Genomic DNA, 19,579 nt, shown 5'->3' on the forward strand with positions numbered 1-19,579 from the left:
AATATAGGTCTAGTCTACTCAATCTCTCCTTATAGGACAATCTCCCCATCCCAGGAATCAGTCTGGTGAACCTTCATTGCACTCGCTCTATGGCAAGTATATCCTTCCTTAGGTAAGGAGACCAAAGCTGTACACAATACTCCAGGTGTGGGTGTGGTCTCACCAGGGCTCTATATAATTGCAGTAAGACGTCTTTACTCATATACTCAAATCCTCTTGTAATAAAGGCCAACATACCATTTGCTTTCCTAATTGCTTGCTGTACCTGCATGTTAACTTTCAGTGATTCGTGTACAAGGACACCCAGATCCCTCTGAGCACCAACATTTCCCAATCTCTCACCATTTAAAAAATACTCCGCTCCTCTATTTGTCCTACCAAAGTGGATAACTTCACATTTCTCCACATTACATTCCATTTGCCATGTTCTTGCCCATTCACTTAGCTTGTCTATATCCCCTTGAAGCCTCTTTGCATCCTCCTCACAACTTATATTCCCATCGAGCTTTGTATCATCAGCAAGCTTGGATATATTACATTTGGTCCCCTCATCCAAATCATTGATATAGATTGTGAATAGCTGAGGCCCAAGCACTGATCCTTGCGGTACCCCACTAGTTAGAGCCTGCCAGCCCGAAAATGATCCGTTTATTCCTACTCTGTTTTCTGTCCATTAACCAATCCTCAATCCATGCTAGTATATTACCCCCAATCCCATGAGCCGTAATTTTGTTTAATAACCTCTTGTGTGGCACCTTATCGAATGCTTTCTGAAAATCCAAATGAAGAAGTCCATGCCCGCATGCAGCAAGACCTGGACGACATTTAGGCTTGGGTTGATAAGTGGCAAGTAACATTCGTGCCACATAACTGCCAGGCAATGACCATCTCTAACAAGAGAGAGCCTAACCACCACCCCTTGACATTTAACGGAACTACCGTCACTGAATCCCCCACCACCAACATCCTGGGGGTCACCATTGACCAGAAACTTAACTGGACCAGCCACATAAATACTGTGGCTACAAGAGCAGGTCAGAGGCTGGGAATTCTGTGGCGAGTGTCTCACCTCCTGAATCTCCAAAGCCTTTCCATCATCTACAAGGCACAAGTCAGGAGTGTAATGGAATACTCTCCATTTGTCTGGATGAATGCAGCTCCAACAACACTCAAAAAGCTCGACTCCATCCAGGACAAAGCAGCCCATTTGATTGGCATCCCATCCACCACCTTAAAAATTCACTCCCTCCACCACCGGCGCACCACAGCTGCAGTGTGTACCATCTACAAGATGCAGTACAGCAACTCGCCAAGGCTTCTTCGGCAGCACCTCCCAAACCCGCGACCTCTACCACCTAGAAGGACAAGGGCAGCAGGCGCATGGGAACACCACCACCTCCAAGTTCCCCTCCAAGTCACACACCATCCTGACTTGGAAATATATTGCCGTTCCTTCATCGTCGCTGGGTCAAAATCCTGAAACTCCATTCCTAACAGCACTGTGGGAGTACCATCACCACACGGACTGCAGCAGTTCAAGGCCACCTTCTCAAGGGCAATTAGGGATGGTCAATAAATGCTGGCTTTGCCAGCAACGTCCATATCCCAGGAACGATTTAAAAAAAAATTTAACATCTGCCATTTCCTTATTTTCAATTACCGCATCACCTGTGTGTTTTTAATAGGCCCAAATTTCCCTTAGCCACTCTCTTTCTCTTAATATATTTATTTTAAAAACTTTTACTATTGTCCTTATTATCGCTTGCAAGTTCCTTTTTATATTCCACCTTACAGCTCTTAATACTTTACTTATATCCCTTTATTGTTTTTATAGCTCTCCCAGTCTGCTGGATTTCCACTTTTCTTTGCATTTGTGTAGCCTCTTTTAGCTTTATACAGTATCTTACCTCATTTGTTGACCTAACTACACAAGTGGAGCCTTTTCCTTTTAGGCGTATGTGCTGGACAATCCTGGAAACAGTCAGCAGGTCAGGCACCATCTGTGGAGAGAGAATCCGAGTTAACATTTCAGGTCAATGACCTTCCATCTGAACTGTAACAGTATCTGTTTGGTTGCTTTCCAAAACTAATGTGAAGAAGAAGTTAGAAAATATTCAAAAGCTTAATTCCGTTAGAGCTAATATTGAGTGGGTAGATTTTCAACTTGCTGCCATGTGTAGATCTAGTGTTGCAGATTGGCTGCCCATCATAGAAACTGCCCAAAATTCATTTCCATTACAACCAATGGAAATGAAAAAAGAGAGAAACAGAAATAGGCAGACAGCACTGATAGCAGACCTGTGGTTGATTTTGAAGAAGAAGCTAGAAAATGATGATCAAAAGCTTAATTCAGTGAGAGCTAAATATTTCTGAATGCCCAACTATCTACTATTTATTTTTCTCATTGGAAAGATCAAATTGTGTCTTTCTGTGTAATAGTATTTCAGTTTGAGTTTTTTTTAATGATTTGAATACAAACTCAGCGATGAATGTGAGTAGGTTTTCAACTAAAGTTTTACATTTTTTTAAAACTTAAAAAAAAGTATTGTATTGACCAAGGCTGTCAAGCGGGGAGAGAAAGACCGACGGACACAACCTAATCTCCAAATCTTTTGGGAAGCAAAATGTTTGTACAGCTGGAGTGGGTGAGTTAAACATTAATTCTTGCTGTTGGATGAAAAAACTCAGAAACATGTGCTGTAATTGCTTTAATAATCTAATAGCAATGTAAACAATTTTGTTTCATCATCATATATGGGTGGTTTTCCTCTGCTTATAATATAATGGCCCAGAAATTCGGGTCCCAACGCGTGAGTACGCACGGGGTAGTCGCGCGTGGGCCCGATGGAAGTGCCGGTTTCTTGCATGCACTGCGCATGCGCGGGAAACTGGCACTTCCGTTCCTCTGAACGAAGGGGTTCAGAGGTCGAACGCGTGCACGCAGGAGTCTGCGCGTGCGCTTTGAACTTACGTTTTTTTTACAGGTTTTTCCGTGAGGGTAAGTCTTTAGATTTTAGAAATGTAAAAACCAGGCGTAAGGCCTGCATTTTAAAAGGTAAGTGGTAAATTAATTAAAATTAAAACATTTTTTCCACAGGTTTATTATTTTTAAATACTTTAAAGCAAGGTAAGTTTATTTTTAGCCCTGTTTTTTTATAAAATTATTTTTTTCAAAAATTTAAATTATTGTTTAAAATAGTTATTTAATGTAATTTATAGTTTATTTAAAAAGTGTGATTTAAAAAAAAAATTATTTGAAGGTTTACTGTTATTTTGGGGCCCGTATATTCATAAGTTTAGACAGGTCTTCCTGTCAATCTTATGAGTGGGCTTTTCCCTCCTCTGATTGGCTGCCCATGGCTCACGTGATCCCAGGGGACGCATCGCACTAACTACATAGAAACATAGAAGATAGGAGCAGGAGTAGGCCATTCGGCCCTTCGAGCCTGCTCCGCCATTCAATGAGATCATGGCTGATCATCCAAATTCAGTACCCGGTCCCTGCCTTCTCCCCATATCCCTTGATCCCTTTAGCCTTAAGAAATATATCCAACTCTTTCTTGAATATACTTAATGAACTGGCCTCCACCGCCCTCTGTGGCAGAGAATTCCACAGGTTCACCACTCTCTGGGTGAAGAAATTCCTCCTCATTTCAGTCCTAAATGGCTTACCCCTTATCCTTAGACTATGACCCCTGGTTCTGGACTCCCCAGCCATCAGAAACATCCTTCCTGCATCTAGTCTGTCCAGGCCTGACAGAATTTTATAGGTTTCGATGAGATCCCCTCTCAATCTTCTAAACTCCAGTGAGTATAAGCCCAATCGACCCAATCTCTCCTCATACGTCATTCCTGCCATCCCAGGTATCAGCCTGGTGAATCTTCGCTGCACTCCTTCCATGGCAAGAACGTCCTTCCTCAGGTAAGGCGACCAAAACTGCACACAATACTCAAGGTGTGGTCTCACCAAGGCCCTGTACAACTGCAGCAAGACATCCTTGTTCTTGTACTCGAACCCTCTTGCTACGAAGGCCAACATACCATTTGCCTTCTTAACCGCCTGCTGCACCTGCATGCTTACCTTCAGCGACTGATGCACAATAACACCCAGGTCTCTCTGCACTTCCCCTTCTCCCAATCTATTGCCATTCAAATAATAATCTGCCTTCCTGTTTTTGCCACCAAAGTGGATAACCTCACATTTATCCACATTATAGTGCATTTGCCATGTTTCTGCCCAATCACTCAACCTGTCCAAATCGTGCTGGAGTTTCACGACATCCTCCTCACAGCATACCCTCCCACCCAGCTTTGTGTCGTCTGCTACGCCCCTGGGACACGCAAGCACAGTGCGCCGGGAGTTGGAGCAGGCCCCGGAGCGGAATTCCACGGGAGCCCAGAGCTCAACTGCCGGCGCGCAAAGTAAGTGCAGGTCGGGGGCTTGCACCCGCGGGAAGCCCCCGACCCGAATTTTTGGGCCAATATAAGGGGTGGTTTGCCCGGGGTTGCATATTTCTCAAGGGCAAGAGGAGGTGCCCCATGATGTATGCCGGGTGTTGGCACCCTTTACGTTGCCTGGGTATATCCGAGGGTTGCCCAAGGGGGTGGCACTCTTGAGCCTGGAACAGGCACAGGCATGGTAATCGTATGCAAATGAGGCACCAGCGCCTTCGCAGCGCTTCCCATCGCATTTTCCTGAGTCTTTTTGCTCGGGTTGAGAATGGGCTAAACCCAGAACTTTAAAATGTATTTAAAAAAAACAGAAAATGCTGGAAACACTCAGTAGGTCAGGCAGCATTTGTGGGAAGAGAAACACAGAGTTAACGTTTCAGGTCGATGACCCTTCCGTCAGAACTCTAAAACGTATAGCTGATTAAAATGAAAGTTTATAAAACGTGTTTCTGACAGCCCCACCTAGTATTTTTTAATTCCGAAGGGCTTCTCCCGATCCGTGTTTGCGCCATTTCTCCGGGGTATGTACGGATGTTGCGCCGAAGTTATGACGGAAATTCAACTCACCGGGCCAGTGTTTACCTAAAGCCTTGTGGCGGGTGTGTGTGTGTTGTTGGCACGATTTGTTATTTGATGTTCTGTTACAGATGTGGTGGAGATGGAGAGATCGATAGACTCTAACTCCCAGGGCACAGAGTCCGGAAGGCGCACGTCAGATTTCAAATAAAACGGGGCAAGTTGGTGGACATTGTGGACGGAGATTTACGAAGCGCGGGTGAAGCAATGAAGCGCTGCTGCACACTCCTGCTGCTCATTTCATCTCTAATACACCGGGGACTGGCGGCAGAAAGGCTGCACCATGTGGCTGCTGTGGAAATTGACTGGGTTTATTCCAGGCGTGGAGGAGAAAGGTTCAAACCCACATTTAGACAACATCCAATTCTCGTGACACTGAAAAATTATTTAAAAATTACAGTTTCTTATCTGTCAGTCTACTTTTTATGACTCTTGTAAACTTGTAGAAATATATCAACTAGTGGTTTGATTCCCCCCCCCCCAAAAAAAAAATCATTACTGTAAATCGTGTCAATCTTTGCGGTTGTGGTGTTAATTAGTTGTTTGACCCTTTTAAGACTAAACTAAGATATTTCTGAAATTGTGTATTTTCAGTTCGTCTGCTGCAACAGAAACATATCAAAAGGTCGTTTACAAGGAGTATCATGACTCTGATTTTACCAGAGAAAAAGTTGGCCCAGAGTGGAGAGGTAACTATTATTTTAATATAAAATCAAATGTAATACGGAACAGTCAAGCGATGCTCGAGTTGAATCATCTGTGTGGTTACTAGTTCCTAAGGTTGAAAGACAGATGAGAAGACGTTTATGTTCTGGTTATGATTTGCTTTTATTATCTTTCATTTTCCTTTGTGGGGGGTTGTTACAGGTCTACTGGGCCCCACTCTGCGAGCAGAAGTAGGAGATACTTTAAAAATCCATTTCAAGAATAAGGCAGCTTATCCTTTCAACATTCGACCACAGGGAATCTCCAGCGGGAAATCAGCTGACGGTAAGTTTGGATTTAACTCTAGTGCAGTAAGTCGAGATCTCTCTCGGAGTTTATTTTTAAGGACAAAACAGTGATTTATTTTTCAACAGTTTGAATTTAATAGATTTTATTTACAGTTTTCATTGTGAGGAACCTGCTTCTATCGGGTATGCAAACGTGTATTGTTTCAAAGTAGTGCCAGATTCTCCCATCCTATGAAAACCACTGAAGCTGTGTGTTACATTCATTGATACAAAAAGCAGAACTGGAGGGTGGATATTGTGTGCATCTAGCTCTTTTGAAGCACGAAGCCTAGTATAAGTTGCTAGAGTGGTGCAGTGGAGTCATCCAGTCATCCCTCAGGCGTTGATGGCCTTGATTTCCTTTCTACACCTCCCCCCCCCCCCCCCACCACCATGGTGAGTTCCTGATCTTTTATGTAATATTTACTGGAGATACTGAATAGAGACAAGGCTTACAGGTAGACATAATTACTTGGCCCATCTTCTGTTACTTTTCAGCTTCACTATTTGGAAATAAAAACGTGTGAACACAATCCAGAGGTCACTGGAATATCACACACCTTGCACATTTTATCTGTCCTTCATGGAGGGGCTGCACTCAGAATGGCATATTATAGTCAGCTTCCTGCACTCGCTCCACTGAGCAGCCATCCAGGAGATCACAAAGACCGCCACTCACCTCACAATGCCTTCACATTTGATCCAATTTCTACTGGGCATACTTACTGGAAAGCACCTGTAGCACACAGCCAAATGGAACTCTGATTTTAGTGAGACACATGCACAGATGATATCTGTTACCTTTTGCCTGGTGCTTGGAAGGACCAAGCAATCAAGGGCTCCTTCTTGGTGATCCAAATGATACAAGTCCTTACAACCCCTTCCCCACTTCATGAATAACTAGGAGCAGAATGCAGACCAACATAAGAAGGGAATTGATTCTTCCTGAAACCTGATTACAGACAATGGCCCAACTCTCTACAACTGCCTGCCCATATAGCCAAGGTCTGTCGTGTCCCCCTGCCCTGATAAAGCCCAGTAACCATCACAAAATGGTCTCGACCCTCAAGAGTGTATTGTCCCCGTGATATGCAAACTCAACCCAGCAAATCCTCCACCGGTACTACACCTGATTTCTACCTCATTAGGAATAGACATTCTGAGGCTAAAATTTTTTTTAAATAATTAAGGTTGCTAATAGTTATATTTTTAAATAGCAGAGGTTTCTGATCTTAGCTGTGTCAGCAATAGTGTCCCTGCAATTGGCCTTAGTGCCTCTGGGATAATGAAATAAATCATTCATGGTTCCTTCCTGCTCCTTATTGCTATCCAGTACTGGAAAGTTTGTGTGTGTTGATATCAGATAAGGACAAGATCGGGTTCGGCTTTCATATGTCCATATTTGAATAGTCTTCTAACACTCACTGTCTGGGCTCACACATGAAAAATTGCTTCTTGAGTGAGGAATCAAAGGGCATGCAGCAGCTGTTATGAGTCAATACCTTCAAGAGAGAGAAAAGAAAATTGTGGGAAAGAAGATAAAAAGAATAGAATTTTAAAATTACTCGGCAATCACTTGTTCAGATATAAATTAATTTCCTTTTTCTGTTTCACTTTCACCTTGGGTAGTGTTTTATTACGGCTTATACTCAGTAAAAACATCAAAGCTATTGGAACATTTTAATTCAACATTATGTGCACTGACAGTTAATTTATAAAGCTAAGAATAAAGCATACAGAAGTCCACTAACCATGTTGAACCGTGAACCAGTAAACACTGCGAGCAAAATTGTGCAATTGTGTATAACTAGCTTTAATCTATGTAAACACACATTTTAAATGTAACATTTCAATAAAATTAGAACTTTTTGATTCCCAATGCAGCTTAATTATTTAAATAGAACTCATTTACGGAAACAAGTACAAAGGTAGCAGGGAACACTGTTTGTCAGGCAGAATAATTTCCAAATGTACTAATCACCTTTCTACAATATTTGTTTTGTTTTAAGCTTTATTGAGAAATCCATGTGTTAGGCCAAGGTGCATAGTGCAGGGCACCACCAATATTGAACAGGCAAAAAGAAAAGCTGAGATTGGAACATAGGAACAGGAGTCGGACATTCAGTCAGATCACGGCTGATCTGCACCTCCACTCCATTTACCCACCTGGGATTGGGAAGTAGTGATTAGGTGACATTAAGAATGTTGATAGATAAAGAAAGACTAATGGTGGAGACATAAAACGTCGAACTGGTAGCTGTTGGCTCATCTTGAGAGACTTGACGAAACCGTCTTGGAAAAAACTGTATCTTTGAAGAATTGAAAGAAACAAGATTTTTACTGCCCCGTTGAAGGGTATGGAATAGATGACGATGCAGTGATTCAGCCATGAAAGGAAGTTGATGAACGTAGAATGGAAACATCAACAAGAGTGGCTAGGATTAAACAATGAGAGGGAGGACAGAGTTCTCGGGTACCCCTGAGTTAGTGGGAAAAGAGTCAGAGGATGAGGCATTAACCACAACACAGAATGATTTGAGAGCAATCTGGATAGTCGCAAACATAGCTTTGACCTTTTTTTAACTAAATGACAATAACTTATTTCAAAGTGCATGGTGCCAGACTCTGTTCCTTCAGAGGTGCATAAGACAATGGCAGAGATGTGTAATGCAGGCAATAAAGGCAACAGTAGAACAGCCATAATAAAACTCTTATCAGCAATCATTGATTATGCCAGAACTTTCAATGTGATTGATAATTTAAGAGTTGCCAGCAACTTCCATAACTGAAAAGTACCAATGTAAGGGCAACTCAGCAGTAGTCAGAAGAATAAGATGGATTACTTTTCTTAGGGAAATTCCTTGTTGTGTCTGGATATCCTTGCTATAGTATGGGAACTAGAATTACACACACAACTTCAGATCTGGCCTTTTGAGTACCTTGTACAGACTTATTACCATCTCCTGAGATTTGTGCTTTATCCCTTTGGCTCTACATCGCAAGATCTGATTAGCTTTCCTTACTGCTTCCACACACTGCACTGTTGGTCTCAATGCGTTAACCTCCAATACCCCAGATCCCTCTACCATTGCGCCATTTTTCCAGGGTTTCTGCAAATCTTCCATCAAAGTTACAGCAGACAATTCAGAGAATCTATGCGGAAATTCAACCCTGGGACATTTAACTGGGGCATGTTCTAATGGATGTAAAAGATCCTATAGAATTATTTGGAGAGCAGAGAGTTCTCTCGACACCCTGGCCATCATTCTGCCCTTATTCAACACCATCAAAATAGAATAGGCATTGATTCATCTGATTTGCTGTTTGTGGGACCTGGCTGTGCACAGATTGACTGCTGCATCTGCCTACATGACAGCAGTGACTGCTCTTCAAAAGTAACTCATTGGTTGTGATGTACTTTGAGAACCTATTTAGATACAAGGTCCTAGAAATTGGAGGTGTTAGTACTGGCTGTTGAGGCCTGTTTTAATAGTGGCCGCCTCACTTCCGCCCGCTTCCGGCGGGTCCCGCGGTGACGGCCATTTTCAGCTGGCCGGCACCGCTGCCGTTGCCTGCGCTCGTAGCAAGTATTTGAATTAGCAGGAGTTTGATGTCAATCGCCGTGCAACGCTGAATTGACGCACGTTCATCCATTTTGAAGCTTGCCGCTCCTCTTACTGTCCTCTCCAAAGCATGCCCGTGCGTGCAGCCGTTGACAGCGCGGAGAGACAGGAGAAAGCGGCGGTGAGCTAGAACCCATACAGTAAATAGCTGCTGGGATAACTGTTAACTATGGAGAGCTCAGACTATGTAATTGGAGTGAAAACTGCTTCCAATGAGATTGATCAAATCTCCCCCTGGTCAGTCAAACATTATAGGTGGTAAATACTTTTAAAATAAACTGTACTGTACTACAGTTGTAATAATATCAGGAAAAAAATCCAAGCTGCATGTCCTTAAATTTTATACATTGGGGTTTTCTAGTTTAGCAACTGATAAAATAACATGCAAAGTTTGGAAGTCTGTTTTTAAAAGGCTCGACAGCATATTCTCACCAAGAGTTCTTCCAAAGTCTGCTATTGTTAAATATTTAATTGAACTCTCCTCTGCACCGTTCACACCAGTAAACTCCTGACCAAGAGTTCATATTCCCCTTTTTTGTAATTTCTTTCCATTGATGTCTCATGCAACGACATCTGTGTCACATTCTTTACGTGATGTTTCCAGTCACAGTTCCTCCAGATCTGATCCTGTGCTTTAAGAGCCCCTCACCAGGGAGTGAATCTCCTAGGCTAGTGCACTGTCACTGAGGCGTGATATGCCACAACGCAGAATGCTCCAACCCTAGAAGGGCCATCAGTGGACTTGATAGCAAAACTCAGGAGCCGTAACCAAATGATCTGACACAGCATATTACCCGAGAACGCCGCACCGATCCTTCAGACGCGACCTTCGATCTCCTGCTGAGGTTAGCGCCGGAGAGGGTGCGTTGCACAAGAGATTCTTCGCTCAGGTAAATTAGCAGGCAGCACCAAAATACCGGTGCTGCCTGAGCTCTTTTTGCAGGCAGTCATTAGCCTTGGCTAGCAGTATTACTGGCAGGTTTCCGGCCTACTCGAATTTCTAGGCCAATTTCTTTTTCAGCATAGAGACATCTTCCACTACCCAAAATCTGTTTCTGATGTTCCATTACAACAGTTATGTGCAGGACTGGGCCGCTAAATCAGGCTCTTAATTTTTTCTTGACCCATTATCTACAAATATTGTGCACGTCACAGCTGCATTAACAACATTGAACTGGTTAAATGTCTCATTAATTGCTTGAGAAGTTTGAAGGATCATTATTGCAGGTGGATTGTGAATTTTTGTTACCACTGCTGAAATTTCATTCTCGGGAATCACAAGTGTTAAAATCAAGAGTTTCCACGATTTCATTGGCTGTTCAGAAATGACAATGAAAGTGAACATTTTTTCCCTTTTTTGGAAAAAAGAGTTGGGGTGAACATCATCAAAATTGTGGCCCACAAAATATAATTAGTGCTAGTGACCACTTTGTTTGGGTCTATATGCTTTGATGGATTTTGGCTGACGGCTTTGATAGGTGGGCCAGCGCATATTTTAACATTTTGGTCAATAGTCTGTGGCAACGTAAAGTCGTCACTATTAGAAAAAACATCCCAGCAGGAAACCTCAGTGAGTTACTGCCAGGAATTTTAGCCTAAAATGAACCTGTGTAACTTTCTCCTCCAGATCCTCCCTATTATCAACAGTATCACGTTTTTGATGGACTGTCAATGTGTTTCTTTGAGAAACTAAATGATTCAGATACAGCTGACAGTAGCAGGCAGTTTGTACAAATCTACACCAGTAATATCTACGGGTGTTCTGATCTCCCACCATAAATTTGATGGAAATCCAGAAGAAAAAGTGTAACTGGACGTGCCTCCGGAGTTTCCACTGATCTTCCACCAAGGTTACAGTGGATGATCCAGAAACCCATGCGGAAATTCTACCCTGTACACTTTTGTAAGTGTTCAGATCAATCACAAGGCCACTGTTGTGCAGAATTTGCCTTCGTTACCATTTCATGTATCATATTTTCATCAGGAGCACAACATCTTTCTTAATAGCTCTGTAATTTCAGCATCATTACTTCATATAAGTGTGATGTGTTTTGACTGATGAGATTTTCATGCCTGTTGCACCAGTGAGATTGCAACCCTGCACTAAATGCAGCCGTGGATTAACATCAGATTTAGAAATTTGGTCCAGTCATGTCTGGTCAAGTTAGTTAATCTGATTGCGTTAATCCAAGTTTAGAAGCAAATTGGTTAATGATGAAGTCTGAGTTTCAGTATTGCTGATTTGTAAAGATTATTTACAGGAAAGGGATGAACAAACAAGTTCCATTCAAAGGACACAAGGTCACACTGCTCTTCCTACTCCTCTGTGTTGTTCACTGGTGCTTTTAGGTATGGGCTTGAGTCCCTTGTATATTGGGTAACATTGTCCGAAAGTTATTCATTTACTTGTACGCACATAATCATAAAATCTATTGAATATCTCCATGTACGGAAGACATTACAAATGGCTGTAGCCTGTCCAATGATAAAGTCACTATAGATGCATCATACACACCTCAATTATTCTCTCTGGTCATGTTATACTTCAGGTACTAGTTTGAGACTCGTACCTGCTTTAAGGAATTTGGAGCTGGTCAACTCTAATTATAACTGCCTGTTCTGCATCCTCCTCTAGTCAAAGAAAATGGAGCTCTACCCATTTGTCTTACATGCATTTTCAGGGTACCATTAATTGGCATCTGAAGCAGATTATATTTTAATGTTGACAAGATGATTAACACTAGTGCTAAAGCTTGCTTTCTGCTAACATTGACATTAAAGTTGCCTCTCTGCTAACAATCAGTAAACTTATTGGGAACTTTTTAAACTTCAATTGCACCAGTTGCCGTTATAATGTGAAGCTGAAGTGTGTGCGACTGCCTTCTTCACCTCCACTCCGCCCAAAATTCAAAGTGCACAAATTGACATGAGTTGACACGTCAAATTACAATGCTGAAAACTCTGTAGAGACAGAAAAATGTAGAATAACTTGCCTGTCTACTGTGATAGTTTGTTAATTTTCTAAAAGTATATTTAACCTAAACAGACCCACCAGTATTTGCAATTATCATGCAGCTGCCTGGTAAATGTACAGACTTTCAGTGCAGATATTGACTGCATACATTACAATAATTAATTAGTCCGTAAGGGTGACCCCGAGCTTCCGGTCGCCTGTCATTTCAATTCACCACTCCATTCCCACTCAGACCTCACCGTCCTTGGCCTCTTGCATTGTTCCATGGAAGCTCGGCGTAAGCTCGAGGAACAGCACCTCATCTTCCGATTAGGCACTTTACAGCCTTCTGGACTCAATATCGAGTTCAACAATTTCAGATCATAACCTCGGCCCCTATCATAATTTTATATATTTTTATCCACACTTTTGGTTTGTGCCTTTTCCTTTTTCTCTCCCACATGGCAGCTGTCTCTCATTCTGCCAGCGCATTTCACACTTCATCTAGAGCCATCCTTTGTCTCTTTTTACTTGTCCTATTACCATCTCGTCTCGCCTTGAATATCTCTTAATGTCTCCTCACCCCTCCCAGACCTTCCCTTTTGTTCTTTCATCCCCTCCCCCCATTTCCCAGCCCCCTACTTGCTTCTTAATCTGTTTCATTTCCTGCTTTTTTTTCTCAGTCCTGATGAAGGGTCTTCGACCTGAAACGTTGACTCTATTTCTCTCTCCACGGATGTTGCCTGGCCTGCTGAGTTTTTCCAGCATTTTCTGTTGTTATTTCAGATTTCCAGCATCCGCAGTATTTTGTTATCACAATAATTAATTAATCTGATTGCTGCACCATGTTGGCAGATGTCCTGTGTAAATAACTTAGTAGGGTAAGCCACCTACTTATTGATAGCCTGCTTAATGTTTAACATGACTGTATGTATTAGAAAAGGGGCATGTCAGGAAATGCCAATACTTGTACCAAACTGTTAATTAGTAATGACAGCAAGAATTTTTTACTTCTTTGGCATTTTGTCCACATAGACCTTCTATGTAACCTCTGTTTAAAATGTAAAGCTGCAAATATTGTGCGCAAATAATAGGTTTCATTACAGCAGCATGGGAAATCTGGTAATTCTGGAAAATCTGATGATTTGTCTGGGAGCACTGTCGAATTGTATAAACTGAGCTACCATTGGTGACTTGCCTTGTAGCAAGGCTGATCTGGCAAAGAGGTCTCTGTGGCTCCCTGCAATGAGCCACGGGCTTAGACATTCAGAGTTGTGGTTGCTTTCTCTGCCACAGTTAGAGCTGCCCGTGTTGTGGACCTTGGTTACAGATCTGTCTGCAGCAACAGAGCTTCTCTAAAGCTTTGTGGCTGAAGTTTTGGCTTCTGAGACACAGGCCTCGATATTAACCACCGTCGCCCCCGCCCGACGCGGCAGAGGGCGAGGGGGGAGTTAAAGTGTTAAGTACGGGGAACATGAGGTGGCAGATATCGGGGCGTCCTAGTCGGCGGGACACTTGATTCAAATACTTAAATTGGGCTCCCACAGTGCAGTGCTTCCCAGTAAATATCAGGGCTTCTGTGACTGGTCTCTGAAAGGTGCACTTTTTAGGTATAACCTCCTGGATGGCTACTGTCAGCATGACACGGCTCTCTTCTGGAGCTGCCTGATTAATCTGGCTTCCCTTGCTCCTCTTCCTCCATCGTGTATTCTGTCTCTGACTCATTATAATCTGTCCATCTGTACTATGGCCTCAGAACTTATGCACAATGCTTCATTTCTAACCTTGTTTAATTCTTCAATTTTTTTCATGTGCTTCCTGTAAGAATAAACATCTTAAGGGATCCTTTCTAACTATATTCTAAAATTGCTTTTTCCAATTACTAGAGGCTGTTGACTTTTACCGACCACTATGCTACCTGGGAATTTGTGCTCCTTTTGAACTTGTTTGCAAACGAACTAATCTTTGGAATGGTTGAGGAATGATCTCCCGCTAACAGTTTAATTTGAAATGTCTGCAGGGCTTAATCCTGGCACACTTTCTGCCTTTCTGTTTGATTAACAGCCTGTAGTTTCCATTGGACTTCAAAAAGTACTGTATTCAGGCAATTCTAATTTAGGCTGCAACCAACAAGGTCAGATTTAAAATGTACAATCCTGAATGTGGAGCCAGGAGGAGCAGGAGCAATCACTGACGCTGCCCCACCGCCCCCCCCCCCCCCCAAACGCCACATCTACCTCCTGACACCACCCCCCCCACCCCCCGTCCCCCTGCCTTGTCGACCTGTCGCATCATAGAAACATAGAAGATAGGAGCAGGAGTAGGCTATTCGCCCATTGAGCCTGCTCCGCCATTTAATGAGATCCTGGCTGATCATCCAAATTCAGTACCCTGTCCCTGCTTTCTCCCCATATCCCTTGATCCCTTTAGCCTTAAGAAATATATCTAACTCCTTCTTGAATATATTTAATGAATTGGCCTCAACTTCCTTTTGTGGTAGAGAATTCCACAGGTTCACCACTCTCTGGGTGAAGAAATTCCTCCTCATCTCTGTCCTAAATGGCTTACCCCTTACCCTTAGACTGTGACCCCTGGTTCTGGTCTCCCCCTTCATCATGTATCTGAGGGCAGCTGCTAGCACCAGAGCAGCCTGGTCTTCAATCTCGCTTCACCGGAGAGCTGCCTGTTACTGTCCACAGCTCGACGTCTCGATGGAAATGAGGCCCGAGGTCCAATATCAGGTGTACCTTGGGCCTCACCATTCAGGAGCAGAGGTGGATCCCTGTGCCCTCCGAGAGCCCAAAAATGGGCACGTCCAAATTTCTAGGCCATGATGTCTTTTGCTATACTGGCTTGTCACCCACCAAAAGAAATGTAATGTTCAGCTTTGAGTGCTGCCACACTATTTAACTTGTTACTGGTAGCACCTTTGGTAATATAAAGAAAAAAGAAAGACTTGATTTATATAACGCCTTTCACAACCACTGGACGTCTCAAAGTGCTTTACAGCCAATGAAGTACTTTTGGAGTGTAGTCACTGTTGTAATGTGGGAAACGCGGCAGCCAATTTGTGCACATCAAGCTCCCACAAACAGCAATGTGATAATGACCAGATAATCTGTTTTTGTTGTGTGGGTTGAGGGATAAATATTGGCCAGGACGCCGGGGATAACTCCCCTGCTCTTCTTCGAAATAGTGCCCTGGGATCTTTTACATCCACCTGAGAGAGCAGACGGGGCCCTCGATTTAACGCCTCATCCGAAAGACGGCACCTCCGACAGTGCAGCACTCCCTCAGGACTGCACATAGTGAGTGATTCCAGTAAATAATTGACCATGTCAATCCTTGGTTTGTGCTGAGTTAGCTAACCTTGGCCAAGGCAGCAGTAGAGCAATTGACCGCCATATACATGGGTTAGGGAGAGGAAAGTCAGTCAGGGTTCCGATTGCTGATTACTATCCAGCAACCTCCTGCTGGATATATGTGTGAACGGTGAGTGAGGACAATATTGGGCAGCAAAAAGCCTGCTGACATTCGCTGTTGAGGCACAGACATACAGAATGGGCTCTTAGTTGAGGTATTGGCGGGTGCTCCTTCAATTCTGGCCTCTTGCGCATCCACCCTTGGCAGCCGTGCCTTCAGCTACCTAGGCCCCAAGCTCTGGAATTCCCTCCCTAAACCTCTCCGCCTCGCTACTTCTCTCTCCTTTAAGATGCTCCTTAAAACCTACCTCTTTACCCAAGCTTTTGGTCACCTATCCTAATATCTCCTTATGTGGCTTGTGTCAAATTTTGTCTGATAACGCACCTGTGAAGTGGATTGGAACATTTTACTATGTTAAAGGCGCTTTATAAATGCAAGTTGTTGTTGTGGTACTATATCCCAGTAAGGAGTCAATGTCTTCAGGACAGGAGAGGATGAAGAAAAACAGTAAGTTAGATATTCATCAAATCAATATCTTTATTGATGAGATCATAGGCTAATGGTGCCCCATCATGCATTATGGACATAACATGGTGTCAGCCATCAATGACAAGATCACAGCTCAAGAATGGAATTTTAAAAAATCTGCAAGTAAATAAAATAGTACATCTTACAGTAAAAAAGGTATGAGGTATCAGCCTAGATTTTCAAAGCAGGTGTAAGCGCAACTGAAATTTGGGCAGTGTTGGAAGAGCACCTGTAATTGAGAACTCACCTGATGCAGGACACACAGTCAGGTGCTGTTGTAGATTGCACAGTCTGGCCTGTCTTGTATCCTTCTGTTGTTCATTCTTCCTCCAAACACAAATGCAAGGAGGTTCCCACATGAAAAGGCATGCTGCTACAATGACTGTGGTTGGGGCAAACTAGCACAGGCCTAACAGTTGCCGCAAAAGTTTCTTAACAGCTAAATAATAATAAGAAACACAGTTAAAAAGGTGTGAAGTCTCCTTGCAGTCTTCAAGCAGCACATTTAAAAGCAGATCTCTCAACAGCTGAATCCCTAGCAATCCCAGACACCCATATTGTATAGTTGGGTAGATGAATTAGCAATAACCCGGCAGGAACACTGGCGAGTCGAATGAAGAATGTCAATATGTTATGTGGAGCTCATTTACATATTGAAACTGTCCAACTGGTAACTGCCACAGACACTAGAAGGAAATGCCACGACAAAATGGCACGCAACGCAAAACGAGCAGATCACTGTCGTAACAGATCCTCACCTTAATTTATAGTCAGTTTCATCCAATTTACACCATTTTTTGGTGAAACCGAGTGGAAAATCTAGAATGGCAAGTTTAAGGATGTAACTGAATCACAGTTTTCAAATGGCAGTGCAACACAAGCCAGGACACTTGTGTATGTGTACAACAATATATACACACACACATGCACACACACTGCTTGTTTGCATAACAAAAGCTGTGCATGGACCCATCAGTAGAGATATACTCCATATGCATAGAATGTCCATTTGCTGGAGCTGGACCACTGACTAAATGTAGTGGTAAAAGGTGTTAAAGGCAATAGTTTGATTTTTCAAGAATTTCCCTAGCTTAAACACTTTTCAAAATGCCAACATCAAACTCCACCATAATCATTCCTCTATTCTACAGTATAGGAAACATTAACATTGTTTTTTGTATTTGTTTAGGATTCTTCCATGGAAACAGATTATTCTTTGAAGACAGAAAAGAACCTATTGTACCACTCCAAAAACATACCTATAACTGGAAGATCACACAAGAAGTAGGACCAACATTATTTGATCCTCGGTGCCTTACCTACACCTATACTTCTGATATTGATGTAGTAAAAGATTTCCACACAGGATTGATTGGAACTCTACTCATCTGTAAACCTGGTAATTCATTTCTTCTCTTATTGTACTTGTGTTGGAATTTTTACCTATTTCCCCCTTGACATGCGTCCCTGGATCCATGATATCCTGTTCAGTTTGATGGGCAGGACAGCCTGTGGGAGCTATGTTGCTGGTCCTCTGATCACCTAACAGTCATTATTCCCAACACAGTTTACCTTCCAGGACAACATTACTGAGATTAGCAGCTAGGGGATGTGCAAGAGGGAATGCCAGCTGAGTGTCCAACATGCCTTTGGCTCTTATGCTTAAAAGTCTTTAACAATAACAAATTGCATTCAGATAGTGCCTTTAACATAGAAAAAACATCCCAAGGTGCTTCACAGAGGCATAATGAAATGAAAATGGATGATAAGCCACAGAAGGAGATATTAAGAGGAGTGACCAAAAGCTTGATCAAACAGGTCAGTTTTATAGGTGTCTTAAATGAGGAGAGGAAGTAAATGGGGTATAGGAAGGGTATTCTAGAGCATGGAGAGTCAGTGGCTGAAGGAACCAATGATTGGGCAAAGGGAGGATGGACAAGAGGCTAAAACCCGAGGAACGGAGAGTTTGGGGGTTGCGGGAGGTTTGAGCAGTGGAAGAGGTTACAGAGGTCTTAATGGCCACGGGGCGATTTCAACATGAGGATGAGAGTTTTAAATTTGAGTCAGTGGAAAACCAAGGGAATAGGTGAGTGGGACTTTTTTTTTATTCATGCTCGGGTAGTGGGTATCGCTGGCAAGGCTGGCATTTTTTGCCCATCTCTGATTGCCCCGAGAAGGTAGTGGTGGGCCGCCTTCTTGAACTGCTGGTAGCAGTTTGATACAACTGAGTGGCCTTCAAGAGTCAACCACCTTGATGTGGGACTGGAGTCACATATAGGCCAGGGTAGTAAAGGGCATGAACCAGTTGGGTTTTTACAACAATCTGACAGCTTCATGGTCACTTTTACTGATACCAGCTTATTTTTAATTTACTGTTTTTTATAAACTGAATTCAAATTCTCATTGCCATGGCAAGATTTGAATTTGCATTCTCTGGATTATTAGTCCATGCCTCTTAACCACTACACTACCATACCCGACTTTGATGTGAGTATAGGGTGTGGTTGACCACGTCAAAGGCTGCAGACAGTTCAAGGAAGACAATGAGGGCTAATGCACCATGGTCACTGTCACAACCAATGTCGTTCTTGATTTGGTTAGGGCTGTTTCGGTGTTGTGAGATGGGTGGAAAGCAGATTGGAGAGATTTAATGAGGGTTACAAGTAATATACAGGCACCCTGCTCAGATAAGCTTCCTGCTTCGCCTTCCCCCAATGCTCACAGCTCTGCCTGGGCCACTAATCTCCAGTTGGGTGAGTCTATGATGTTTGGTACCCCGCCCCAGGTCTTGGTCCTCTCCCTCACATTATGTGCCGCAGAAAGAGAGGGTGCGAGTTAGGCAGTTGCTGTTGCAAAGGTAAGTGGAAATATGTAAGGCTTGTGCATATAGTGCATGTGGTGAGAGGTGGAGAAGAAGCAAGATGAACTAAGGATGGGGAGGTGATGAATGTAAAGCCAAGTGTGTGGAATGTGAAATTGAAGGACTGCTGGGAGCAGTTGATGGTTATGTAAGAGCTGGAGTGTGAGAAGAG

The 19,579-nt window shown here is 42.9% G+C and overlaps 1 protein-coding gene across 1 annotated transcript in view; it reads left to right on the top strand.

Annotated features, from left to right (window-relative positions):
* The first annotated feature begins 5,127 nt into the window (after positions 1-5,127).
* f5 (coagulation factor V) overlaps positions 5,128-19,579 on the top strand; it is a 130,503-nt gene continuing 116,051 nt past the window's right edge. Inside the window, exons 1-4 of the mRNA XM_086006708.1 lie at positions 5,128-5,363; positions 5,623-5,717; positions 5,896-6,018; positions 17,737-17,946. Of these exons, the coding sequence (XP_085862834.1) occupies positions 5,236-5,363; positions 5,623-5,717; positions 5,896-6,018; positions 17,737-17,946 (556 nt within the window). The 5' untranslated portion in view covers positions 5,128-5,235. The remainder of the gene's footprint in view (positions 5,364-5,622; positions 5,718-5,895; positions 6,019-17,736; positions 17,947-19,579) is intronic.

Source organism: Somniosus microcephalus, chromosome 14 (assembly GCF_052327205.1).
Source record: "Somniosus microcephalus isolate GS21.2 chromosome 14, FLI_Smic_1.0, whole genome shotgun sequence".
NCBI classification, from domain to species: domain Eukaryota; kingdom Metazoa; phylum Chordata; class Chondrichthyes; order Squaliformes; family Somniosidae; genus Somniosus; species Somniosus microcephalus.